The sequence below is a fragment of the Scyliorhinus torazame genome, chromosome 20 (genome assembly GCF_047496885.1).
Source record: "Scyliorhinus torazame isolate Kashiwa2021f chromosome 20, sScyTor2.1, whole genome shotgun sequence".
Classification (NCBI taxonomy): Eukaryota; Metazoa; Chordata; class Chondrichthyes; order Carcharhiniformes; family Scyliorhinidae; genus Scyliorhinus; species Scyliorhinus torazame.
In genome coordinates, this window is record NC_092726.1 from 21,807,707 (window position 1) to 21,820,145 (window position 12,439).

The 12,439-nt window shown below is 60.5% G+C and overlaps 1 protein-coding gene across 1 annotated transcript in view; it reads left to right on the top strand.

Annotated features, from left to right (window-relative positions):
* Positions 1 to 5,877: 5,877 nt before the first annotated feature.
* bag4 (BCL2 associated athanogene 4) overlaps positions 5,878 to 12,439 on the top strand; it is a 29,701-nt gene continuing 23,139 nt past the window's right edge. The window contains exon 1 of the mRNA XM_072485896.1: positions 5,878 to 5,981. Within this exon, the coding sequence (XP_072341997.1) occupies positions 5,955 to 5,981 (27 nt within the window). The 5' untranslated portion in view covers positions 5,878 to 5,954. The remainder of the gene's footprint in view (positions 5,982 to 12,439) is intronic.

A 12,439-nucleotide genomic window follows, 5' to 3' on the forward strand; every position in this document is an offset into this window, starting at 1 on the left:
CCCCCATACCACTGACCCCCCCCCCATACCACTGACCCCCCCCCCCCATACCACTGACCCCCCCCCCCCATACCACTGACCCCCCCATACCCCTGACCCCCCCCCCCATACCACTGACCCCCCCCCCATACCACTGACCCCCCCCCATACCACTGACCCCCCCCCCATACCCCTGACCCCCCCCCCCCATACCCCTGACCCCCCCCCCCATACTACTGACCCCCCCCCCATACTACTGACCCCCCCCCCATACCACTGACCCCCCCCCATACCACTGACCCCCCCCCATACCACTGACCCCCCCCCCATACCACTGACCCCCCCCCCCATACCACTGACCCCCCCCCCATACCACTGACCCCCCCCCCATACCACTGACCCCCCCCCCAATACCACTGACCCTGACCCCCCCCCCCCAATACCACTGACCCTGGGCCCCCCTCCCCCCAATACCACTGACCCTGGGCCCCCCTCCCCGCAATACCACTGACCCTGAGCCCCCCCTCCCCCAATACCACTGACCCTGTGCCCCCCTCCCCCCCCCCCCCCAATACCACTGACCCTGTGCCCCCCTCCCCCCCCCCCCCCAATACCACTGACCCTGGGCCCCCCAATACCACTGACCCTGGGCCCCCCTCAAAACAAAGAACAAAGAAATGTACAGCACAGGAACAGGCCCTTCGGCCCTCCAAGCCCGTGCCGACCATACTGCCCGACTAAACTACAATCTTCTACACTTCCTGGGTCCGTATCCTTCTATTCCCATCCTATTCATATATTTGTCAAGATGCCCCTGAAATGTCCCTATCGTCCCTGTTTCCACTACCTCCTCCGGTAGTGAGTTCCAGGCACCCACTACCCTCTGCGTAAAAAAACTTGCCTCGTACATCTACTCTAAACCTTGCCCCTCTCACCTTAAACCTATGCCCCCTAGTAATTGACCCCTCGACCCTGGGGAAAAGCCTCTGTCTATCCACTCTGTCTATGCCCCTCATAATTTTGTAGACCTCTATCAGGTCGCCCCTCAACCTCCTTCGTTCCAGTGAGAACAAACCGAGTTTATTCAATCGCTCCTCATAGCTTATGCCCTCCATACCAGGCAACATTCTGGTAAATCTCTTCTGCACCCTCTCTAAAGCCTCCACATCCTTCTGGTAGTGTGGCGACCAGAATTGAACACTATACTCCAAGTGTGGCCTAACTAAGGTTCTATACAGCTGCAACATGACTTGCCAATTCTTATACTCAATGCCCCGGCCAATGAAGGCAAGCATGCCGTATGCCTTCTTGACTACCTTCTCCACCTGTGTTGCCCCTTTCAATGACCTGTGGACCTGTACTCCTAGATCTCTTTGACTTTCAATACTCTTGAGGGTTCCACCATTCACTGTATATTCCCTACCTGCATTAGCCCTTCCAAAATGCATTACCTCACATTTGTCCGGATTAAACTCCATCTGCCATCTCTCCGTCCAAGTCTCTAGACAATCTAAATCCTGCTGTATCCTCAGACAGTCCTCATCGCTATCCGCAATTCCACCAACCTTTGTGTCGTCTGCAAACTTACTAATCAGACCAGTTACATTTTCCTCCAAATCATTTATATATACTACAAAGAGCAAAGGTCCCAACACTGATCCCTGTGGAACACCACTGGTCACAGCCCTCCAATTAGAAAAGCATCCCTCCATTGCTACCCTCTGCCTTCTATGGCCTAGCCAGTTCTGTATCCACCTTGCCAGTTCACCCCTGATCCCGTGTGACTTCACCTTTTGTACTAGTCTACCATGAGGGACCTTGTCAAAGGCCTTACTGAAGTCCATATAGACAACATCTACTGCCCTACCTGCATCAATCATCTTCGTGACCTCCTCGAAAAACTCTATCAAGTTAGTGAGACACGACCTCCCCTTCACAAAACCGTGCTGCCTCTCACTAATACGTCCATTTGCTTCCAAATGGGAGTAGATCCTGTCTCGAAGAATTCTCTCCAGTAATTTCCCCCTGTAGTTCCCGGGATTTTCCTTGCTGCCCTTCTTAAACAGAGGAACAACATTGGCTATTCTCCAGTCCTCCGGGACATCCCCTGAAGACAGCGAGGATCCAAAGATTTCTGTCAAGGCCTCAGCAATTTCCTCTCCAGCCTCCTTCAGTATTCTGGGGTAGATCCCATCAGGCCCTGGGGACTTATCTACCTTAATATTTTTTAAGACACCCAACACCTCGTCTTTTTGGATCACAATGTGACCCAGGCTATCTACACCCCCTTCTCCAGACTCAACATCTACCAATTCCTTCTCTTTGGTGAATACTGATGCAAAGTATTCATTTAGTACCTCGCCCATTTCCTCTGGCTCCACACATAGATTCCCTTGCCTATCCTTCAGTGGGCCAACCCTTTCCCTGGCTACCCTTTTGCTTTTTATGTACGTGTAAAAAGCCTTGGGATTTTCCTTAACCCTATTTGCCAATGACTTTTCATGACCCCTTCTAGCCCTCCTGACTCCTTGCTTAAGTTCCTTCCTACTTTCCTTATATGCCACACAGGCTTCGTCTGTTCCCAGCCTTTTAGCCCTGACAAATGCCTCCTTTTTCTTTTTGACGAGGCCTACAATATCACTCGTCATCCAAGGTTCCCGAAAATTGCCGTATTTATCTTTCTTCCTCACAGGAACATGCCTGTCCTGTATTCCTTTCAACTGACACTTGAAAGCCTCCCACATGTCAGATGTTGATTTGCCCTCAAACATCCACCCCCAATCTATGTTCTCCGGTTCCCGCCTAATATTGTTATAATTAGCCTTCCCCCAATTTAGCACATTCATCCTCGGACTACTCTTATCCTTGTCCACCAGTACTTTAAAACTTACTGAATTGTGGTCACTGTTACCTCCCCCCAATACCACTGACCCTGGGCCCCCCTCCCCCCCAATACCACTGACCCTGCCCCCCCCCCCCCAATACCACTGACCCTGGCCCCCCCCCAATACCACTGACCCTGGGCCCCCCTCCCCCCAATACCACTGACCCTGGGCCCCCCCTCCCCCCAATACCACTGACCCTGGGCCCCCCCTCCCCCCAATACCACTGACCCTGGCCCCCCTCCCCCCAATACCACTGACCCTGCCCCCCCCCCCCCCAATACCACTGACCCTGGGCCCCCCTCCAATACCACTGACCCTGGGCCCCCCCCCCCACAATACCACTGACCCTGCCACCCCCCCAATACCACTGACCCTGGGCCCCCCTCCAATACCACTGACCCTGGGCCCCCCTCCCCCCCCCCCCAATACCACTGACCCTGGCCCCCCCCCCCAATACCACTGACCCTGCCCCCCCCCCAATACCACTGACCCTGCCCCCCCCCCAATACCACTGACCCTGGGCCCTCCTCCCCCAATACCACTGACCCTGGGCCCCCCTCCCAATACCACTGACCCTGCCCCCCCCCCCCAATACCACTGACCCTGGGCCCTCCTCCCCCAATACCACTGACCCGGGTCCCCCCTCCCAACACCACTGACACTGCCCCCCCCCCCCAAAATACCACTGACCCTGGCCCCCCCCCCTCCAATACCACTGACCCTGCCCCCCCCCCAATACCACTGACCCTGGGCCCCCCCCCCCCCAATACCACTGACCCTGGGCCCCACCCCAATACCACTGACCCTGCCCCCCCCCCAATACCACTGACCCTGGGCCCCCCCCCCCAATACCACTGACCCTGCCCCCCCCAATACCACTGACCCTGGGCCCCCCTCCCCCAATACCACTGACCCTGCCCCCCCCCCAATACCACTGACCCTGGGCCCCCCTCCCCCCAATACCACTGACCCTGCCCCCCCCCAATACCACTGACCCTGGGCCCCCCCCCCAATACCACTGACCCTGCCCCCCCCCAATACCACTGACCCTGCCCCCCCCCCAATACCACTGACCCTGCCCCCCCCCCAATGCCACTGACCCTGCCCCCCCCCCCAATGCCACTGACCCTGGGCCCCCCTCCCCCAATACCACTGACCCTGGGCCCCCCTCCCCCAATACCACTGACCCTGCCCCCCCCAATACCACTGACCCTGCCCCCCCCCAATACCACTGACCCTGCCCCCCCCCCAATACCACTGACCCTGCCCCCCCCCAATACCACTGACCCTGCCCCCCCCCCAATACCACTGACCCTGGGCCCCCCTCCAATACCACTGACCCTGCCCCCCCCCAATACCACTGACCCTGCCCCCCCCATACCACTGACCCTGCCCCCCCCAATACCACTGACCCTGCCCCCCCCCAATACCACTGACCCTGGGCCCCCCTCCAATACCACTGACCCTGCCCCCCAATACCACTGACCCTGCCCCCCCCCAATACCACTGACCCTGCCCCCCCCCCAATACCACTGACCCTGCCCCCCCAATACCACTGACCCTGCCGCCCCAATACCACTGACCCTGCCCCCCCCCCAATACCACTGACCCTACCCCCCCCCCCAATACCACTGCCCCTGCCCCCCCCCCAATACCACTGACCCTGCCCCCCCCCCCCCCCCAATACCACTGACCCTGGGCCCCCCCCCCCATACCACTGACCCTGGGCCCCCCTCCCAATACCACTGATCCTGCCCCCCCCCCCCAATACCACTGACCCTGCCCCCCTCCCAATAGCACTGACCCTGGACACTCCCTCCTCCAAAGCCATGAGCCCCCTCCACTCCCTCAGCCGGCAGAACAGAAAATGTCACCTCGTCCTGACACCCAGGTGTGGACGTCGCAACAGGAGCCGAACTCCACATTTGCGACCGCTGTCCGCTCCACGTGTAGGTTTCAATGCTCCCAGGAACTCTCACGGTAGCCTTGTGGATAGCACAATTGCTTACAGCTCCAGGGTCCCAGGTTCGATTCCCGGCTTGGGTCACTGTCTGTGCGGAGTCTGCACATCCTCCCCGTGTCTGCGTGGGTTTCCTCCGGGTGCTCCGGTTTCTTCCCACAAAGAAGATGTGCAGGTTAGGTGGATTGGCCATGATAAATTGCCCTTAGTGTCCAAAATTGCCAGTTAGTGTTGGGTGGGGTTGCTGGGTTATGGGGGTAGGGTGGAGGTGTTGACCTTGGGTGGGGTGCTCTTTCCAAGAGCCGGTGCAGACTCGATGGGCCGAATGGCCTCCTTCTGCACTGTAAATTCTATGATCTATGATCTAACCTGTTTGACCAGTCTGCCTTTGACCTGATCTGACCTGACAGCTTTGAAATGTGATTGGCTTTTGTGAAGGGTGGGTATGAGGAAACTGTGTGCTGCAGGGAACCGAGAGGCCAGGCCCGACCATTGTTATGGTAGCAATAGGCGATGATGAACTCAGGAAGTGCGTCATTTTTCCCAAACAGAAAGAAGAGAGCACTTTCCTCCCGCAAGTCCCAAAAGACGTGCTTGTTGGGTGAATTGGACATTCTGAATTCTCCCTCTGTGTACCCGAACAGGCGCCGGAATGTGGCGACGAGGGGATTTTCACAGTAACTTCATTGCACTGTTAATGTAAGCCTACTTGTGACAATAATAAAGATTATTATGGGTGGCACGGCGGCGCACTGGTTAGCACTGCTGCCAACGGCGCCGAGGTGCCGGCCTCGATCCCGGGCCTGGGTCACTGTCCGTGTGGAGTTTGCACATTCTCCCCGTGTCTGCGTGGGTTTCACCCCCACAACCCAAAGATGTGCAGGGTAGGTGGACTGATCACGCTAAATTGCCCCTTAATTGGGGGAATAAAAAGAATTGAGTACTCTAAATTTATTTTTTTTAAAGCTATTATTTATTATCTTGCCTTTTTGCAATGAGTTCTTGAAGGCCATGAACTTTGAACACTGAACTTTCTTCCCCTTTTGTAGGAGCTGTCTTATCCAGGATATGCCTCCAATTACTGGTATCCCACCGGTACGCAGACTCCTTACCCGAGTAACTATTCTCAAATGATGGACCATCAAATGCCTCCTCAGGTAATGAATCTTTTTCCCCCAGGAGTTTTGAACACGGCACGTATTTGAGTGTGGAATGTAGTGGAGGGGTTCAGATGGTTTGTGTTGGATATCGTGAGGAGGCTGGGGTATTGATCAAGCCCTGGATCTGAGGCTGAAACTCGACGCAGTCCCGTAGTGATCTGAGCAAAGTGTTGACGTGGGTGTCACCCGACTCTGCCCTATTCGCACGACTGCCCTGACACTTGAGCCCAGATTGTTTTGTGCTGTAACTCGCTTGAAGTGTGGGAGTGGTGGGCGCGTAGCGTAACTGGGACCTTGGTGAATAACGGGATTGACAATCCTCCAGAAATACCTCCAGATTTGAAGCTGGCACAAAGTTGGGTGAGAGGGTGAGTTGTGAGGAGGATGCGGAGATGCTTCAGCGGGATTTGGACAAGTTGAGTGAGTGGGCAGATGCAGGATAATGTGAATAAATGTAGCGTTAGCCACTTTGATTGCAAAAACAAGAAGGCAGATTATTATCTGAGAGAGGGGAATGTACAAGGAGACCTGGGTGTCCTTGTGCACCAGACGCTGAAGGTAAGCATGCAGGTGCAGCAGGCGGTAAAGAAGGCAAATGGTACGTTGGCCTTCGTTGCGAGAGGTTTCGAGTATAGAAGCAGGGATGTGTTGCTGCAATTGTACAGGGTGAGGCCACACCTGGAATATTGTGGGCAGTTTTGGTCTCCTTCTCTGAGGAAGGATGTTCTTGCTCTCGAGGAAGTGCAGCGAAGGTTCACCAGACTGATTCCTGGGGTGGCAGGACTTATGTACGAGAGAGCTGTCCCGCTCTCTCTCTCGCTGTCCCGCTCTCTCTCTCGCTGTCCCGCTCTCTCTCTCGCTGTCCCGCTCTCTCTCTCGCTGTCCCGCTCTCTCTCTCGCTGTCCCGCTCTCTCTCTCGCTGTCCCGCTCTCTCTCTCGCTGTCCCGCTCTCTCTCTCGCTGTCCCGCTCTCTCTCTCGCTGTCCCGCTCTCTCTCTCGCTGTCCCGCTCTCTCTCTCGCGCTGTCCCGCTCTCTCTCTCGCGCTGTCCCGCTCTCTCTCTCGCGCTGTCCCGCTCTCTCTCTCGCGGTCCCGCTCTCTCTCTCGCGGTCCCGCTCTCTCTCTCGCTGTCCCGCTCTCTCTCTCGCTGTCCCGCTCTCTCTCTCGCGGTCCCGCTCTCTCTCTCGCGCTGTCCCGCGCTCTCTCTCTCGCTGTCCCGCTCTCTCTCTCGCTGTCCCGCTCTCTCTCTCGCTGTCCCGCTCTCTCTCTCGCTGTCCCGCTCTCTCTCTCTCGCTGTCCCGCTCTCTCTCTCTCGCTGTCCCGCTCTCTCTCTCTCGCTGTCCCGCTCTCTCTCTCTCTCGCTGTCCCGCTCTCTCTCTCTCGCTGTCCCGCTCTCTCTCTCTCGCTGTCCCGCTCTCTCTCTCGCTGTCCCGCTCTCTCTCTCGCTGTCCCGCTCTCTCTCTCGCTGTCCCGCTCTCTCTCTCGCTGTCCCGCTCTCTCTCTCGCTGTCCCGCTCTCTCACTCGCTGTCCCGCTCTCTCACTCGCTGTCCCGCTCTCTCTCTCGCGCTGTCCCGCTCTCTCACTCGCTGTCCCGCTCTCTCACTCGCTGTCCCGCTCTCTCTCTCGCTGTCCCGCTCTCTCTCTCGCGCTGTCCCGCTCTCTCTCTCGCGCTGTCCCGCTCTCTCTCTCGCGCTGTCCCGCTCTCTCTCTCGCGCTGTCCCGCTCTCTCTCTCGCGCTGTCCCGCTCTCTCTCTCGCGCTGTCCCGCTCTCTCTCTCGCGCTGTCCCGCTCTCTCTCTCGCGCTGTCCCGCTCTCTCTCTCGCGCTGTCCCGCTCTCTCTCTCGCGCTGTCCCGCTCTCTCTCTCGCGCTGTCCCGCTCTCTCTCTCGCGCTGTCCCGCTCTCTCTCTCGCGCTGTCCCGCTCTCTCTCTCGCGCTGTCCCGCTCTCTCTCGCGCGCTGTCCCGCTCTCTCTCGCGCGCTGTCCCGCTCTCTCTCGCGCGCTGTCCCGCTCTCTCTCGCGCGCTGTCCCGCTCTCTCTCTCGCGCTGTCCCGCTCTCTCTCTCGCGCTGTCCCGCTCTCTCTCTCGCGCTGTCCCGCTCTCTCTCTCGCGCTGTCCCGCTCTCTCTCTCGCGCTGTCCCGCTCTCTCTCTCGCGCTGTCCCGCTCTCTCTCTCGCGCTGTCCCGCTCTCTCTCTCGCGCTGTCCCGCTCTCTCTCTCGCGCAGTCCCGCTCTCTCTCTCGCGCTGTCCCGCTCTCTCTCTCGCGCTGTCCCGCTCTCTCTCTCGCGCTGTCCCGCTCTCTCTCTCGCGCTGTCCCGCTCTCTCTCTCGCGCTGTCCCGCTCTCTCTCTCGCGCTGTCCCGCTCTCTCTCTCGCGCTGTCCCGCTCTCTCTCTCGCGCTGTCCCGCTCTCTCTCTCGCGCTGTCCCGCTCTCTCTCTCGCGCTGTCCCGCTCTCTCTCTCGCGCTGTCCCGCTCTCTCTCTCGCGCTGTCCCGCTCTCTCTCTCGCGCTGTCCCGCTCTGTCGCTCGCTCGCTGTCCCGCTCTGTCGCTCGCTCGCTGTCCCGCTCTGTCGCTCGCTGTCCCGCTCTGTCGCTCGCTCGCTGTCCCGCTCTGTCGCTCGCTCGCTGTCCCGCTCTGTCGCTCGCTCGCTGTCCCGCTCTGTCGCTCGCTCGCTGTCCCGCTCTGTCGCTCGCTCGCTGTCCCGCTCTGTCGCTCGCTCGCTGTCCCGCTCTGTCGCTCGCTCGCTGTCCCGCTCTGTCGCTCGCTCGCTGTCCCGCTCTGTCGCTCGCTCGCTGTCCCGCTCTGTCGCTCGCTCGCTGTCCCGCTCTGTCGCTCGCTCGCTGTCCCGCTCTGTCGCTCGCTCGCTGTCCCGCTCTGTCGCTCGCTCGCTGTCCCGCTCTGTCGCTCGCTCGCTGTCCCGCTCTGTCGCTCGCTCGCTGTCCCGCTCTGTCGCTCGCTCGCTGTCCCGCTCTGTCGCTCGCTCGCTGTCCCGCTCTGTCGCTCGCTCGCTGTCCCGCTCTGTCGCTCGCTCGCTGTCCCGCTCTGTCGCTCGCTCGCTGTCCCGCTCTGTCGCTCGCTCGCTGTCCCGCTCTGTCGCTCGCTCGCTGTCCCGCTCGCTCGCTGTCCCGCTCGCTCGCTGTCCCGCTCGCTCGCTGTCCCGCTCGCTCGCTGTCCCGCTCGCTCGCTGTCCCGCTCGCTCGCTGTCCCGCTCGCTCGCTGTCCCGCTCGCTCGCTGTCCCGCTCGCTCGCTGTCCCGCTCGCTCGCTGTCCCGCTCGCTCGCTGTCCCGCTCGCTCGCTGTCCCGCTCGCTCGCTGTCCCGCTCGCTCGCTGTCCCGCTCGCTCGCTGTCCCGCTCGCTCGCTGTCCCGCTCGCTCGCTGTCCCGCTCGCTCGCTGTCCCGCTCGCTCGCTGTCCCGCTCGCTCGCTGTCCCGCTCGCTCGCTGTCCCGCTCGCTCGCTGTCCCGCTCGCTCGCTGTCCCGCTCGCTCGCTGTCCCGCTCGCTCGCTGTCCCGCTCGCTCGCTGTCCCGCTCGCTCGCTGTCCCGCTCGCTCGCTGTCCCGCTCGCTCGCTGTCCCGCTCGCTCGCTGTCCCGCTCGCTCGCTGTCCCGCTCGCTCGCTGTCCCGCTCGCTCGCTGTCCCGCTCGCTCGCTGTCCCGCTCGCTCGCTGTCCCGCTCGCTCGCTGTCCCGCTCGCTCGCTGTCCCGCTCGCTCGCTGTCCCGCTCGCTCGCTGTCCCGCTCGCTCGCTGTCCCGCTCGCTCGCTGTCCCGCTCGCTCGCTGTCCCGCTCGCTCGCTGTCCCGCTCGCTCGCTGTCCCGCTCGCTCGCTGTCCCGCTCGCTCGCTGTCCCGCTCGCTCGCTGTCCCGCTCGCTCGCTGTCCCGCTCGCTCGCTGTCCCGCTCGCTCGCTGTCCCGCTCGCTCGCTGTCCCGCTCGCTCGCTGTCCCGCTCGCTCGCTGTCCCGCTCGCTCGCTGTCCCGCTCGCTCGCTGTCCCGCTCGCTCGCTGTCCCGCTCGCTCGCTGTCCCGCTCGCTCGCTGTCCCGCTCGCTCGCTGTCCCGCTCGCTCGCTGTCCCACCCGCTCGCTGTCCCGCTGACCCGCTCGCTGTCCCGCTCTGTCGCTCGCTCGCTCGCTGTCCCGCTGACCCGCTCTGTCTCTCGCTCGCTGTCCCGCTCTGTCGCTCGCTCGCTCGCTGTCCCGCTCTGTCGCTCGCTCGCTCGCTGTCCCGCTGACCCGCTCTGTCGCTCGCTCGCTCGCTGTCCCGCTCTGTCGCTCGCTCGCTCGCTGACCCGCTCTGTCTCTCGCTCGCTCGCTGTCCCGCTCTGTCGCTCGCTCGCTGTCCCGCTCTGTCGCTGACCCGCTCTGTCTCTCGCTCGCTGTCCCGCTCTGTCTCTCGCTCGCTGTCCCGCTCTGTCGCTCGCTCGCTCGCTGTCCCGCTCTGTCGCTCGCTTGCTCGCTGTCCCGCTGACCCGCTCTGTCTCTCGCTCGCTCGCTGTCCCGCTCTGTCGCTCGCTTGCTCGCTGTCCCGCTGACCCGCTCTGTCTCTCGCTCGCTGTCCCGCTCTGTCGCTCGCCCGCTGTCCCGCTCTGTCGCTCGCTTGCTCGCTGTCCCGCTGACCCGCTCTGTCTCTCGCTCGCTGTCCCGCTCTGTCGCTCGCTCGCTGTCCCGCTCTGTCGCTCGCTTGCTCGCTGTCCCGCTGACCCGCTCTGTCTCTCGCTCGCTGTCCCGCTCCCCCTCCCTCCATGTGGCCCATAGTGACGATGTCCAAAGAGCTGAGCTGTTAAAGGAAATGGGTTATTTGTGAGTCTTTGAGTCATGTCATGACTCACGGTTGCTGTCTGAAGTGAGTACGTACCCAGTACTGAATCATTGAGTGGAATATTGCGTCGTCTTTCCACAGCTCCATGTCAACCTGCACCAAGGACACACTTGGGTCAGTGATGGAGACGGTAGAGAGTGTGATCTCGGTCCTTTCTAACCCTGCCTCTCACTCTCTCTCTGTGCTGAATCCCCATGCTGTCAGTCCCCTAACCCTGCCTCTCTCTTTCTCTCTCTCTCTGTGCTGAATCCCCATGCTGTCAGTCCCCTAACCCTGCCTCTCTCTCTCTCTCTGTGCTGAATCCCCATGCTGTCAGTCCCCTAACCCTGCCTCTCTCTGTGCTGAATCCCCATGCTGTCAGTCCCCTAACCCTGCCTCTCTCTCTGTGCTGAATCCCCATGCTGTCAGTCCCCTAACCCTGCCTCTGTCTCTCTCTGTGCTGAATCCCCATGCTGTCAGTCCCCTAACCCTGCCTCTCTCTCTGTGCTGAATCCCCATGCTGTCAGTCCCCTAACCCTGCCTCTCTCTCTCTCTGTGCTGAATCCCCATGCTGTCAGTCCCCTAACCCTGCCTCTCTCTCTCTGTGCTGAATCCCCATGCTGTCAGTCCCCTAACCCTGCCTCTCTCTCTGTGCTGAATCCCCATGCTGTCAGTCCCCTAACCCTGCCTCTCTCTCTGTGCTGAATCCCCATGCTGTCAGTCCCCTAACCCTGCCTCTCTCTCTCTGTGCTGAATCCCCATGCTGTCAGTCCCCTAACCCTGCCTCTCTCTCTCTCTCTCTCTCTCTCTGTGCTGAATCCCCATGCTGTCAGTCCCCTAACCCTGCCTCTCTCTCTGTGCTGAATCCCCATGCTGTCAGTCCCCTAACCCTGCCTCTCTCTCTCTGTGCTGAATCCCCATGCTGTCAGTCCCCTAACCCTGCCTCTCTCTCTCTCTCTGTGCTGAATCCCCATGCTGTCAGTCCCCTAACCCTGCCCCTCTCTCTCTCTGTGCTGAATCCCCATGCTGTCAGTCCCCTAACCCTGCCTCTCTCTCTCTCTGTGCTGAATCCCCATGCTGTCAGTCCCCTAACCCTGCCTCTCTCTCTCTCTGTGCTGAATCCCCATGCTGTCAGTCCCCTAACCCTGCCTCTCTCTCTCTCTGTGCTGAATCCCCATGCTGTCAGTCCCCTAACCCTGCCTCTCTCTCTCTCTCTCTCTCTCTGTGCTGAATCCCCATGCTGTCAGTCCCCTAACCCTGCCTCTCTCTCTGTGCTGAATCCCCATGCTGTCAGTCCCCTAACCCTGCCTCTCTCTCTCTCTGTGCTGAATCCCCATGCTGTCAGTCCCCTAACCCTGCCTCTCTCTCTCTCTCTCTGTGCTGAATCCCCATGCTGTCAGTCCCCTAACCCTGCCTCTCTCTCTGTGCTGAATCCCCATGCTGTCAGTCCCCGAACCCTGCCTCTCTCTCTCTCTGTGCTGAATCCCCATGCTGCCAGTCCCCTAACCCTGCCTCTCTCTCTCTCTCTCTGTGCTGAATCCCCATGCTGTCAGTCCCCTAACCCTGCCTCTCTCTCTCTCTGTGCTGAATCCCCATGCTGTCAGTCCCCTAACCCTGCCTCTCTCTCTGTGCTGAATCCCCATGCTGTCAGTCCCCTAACCCTG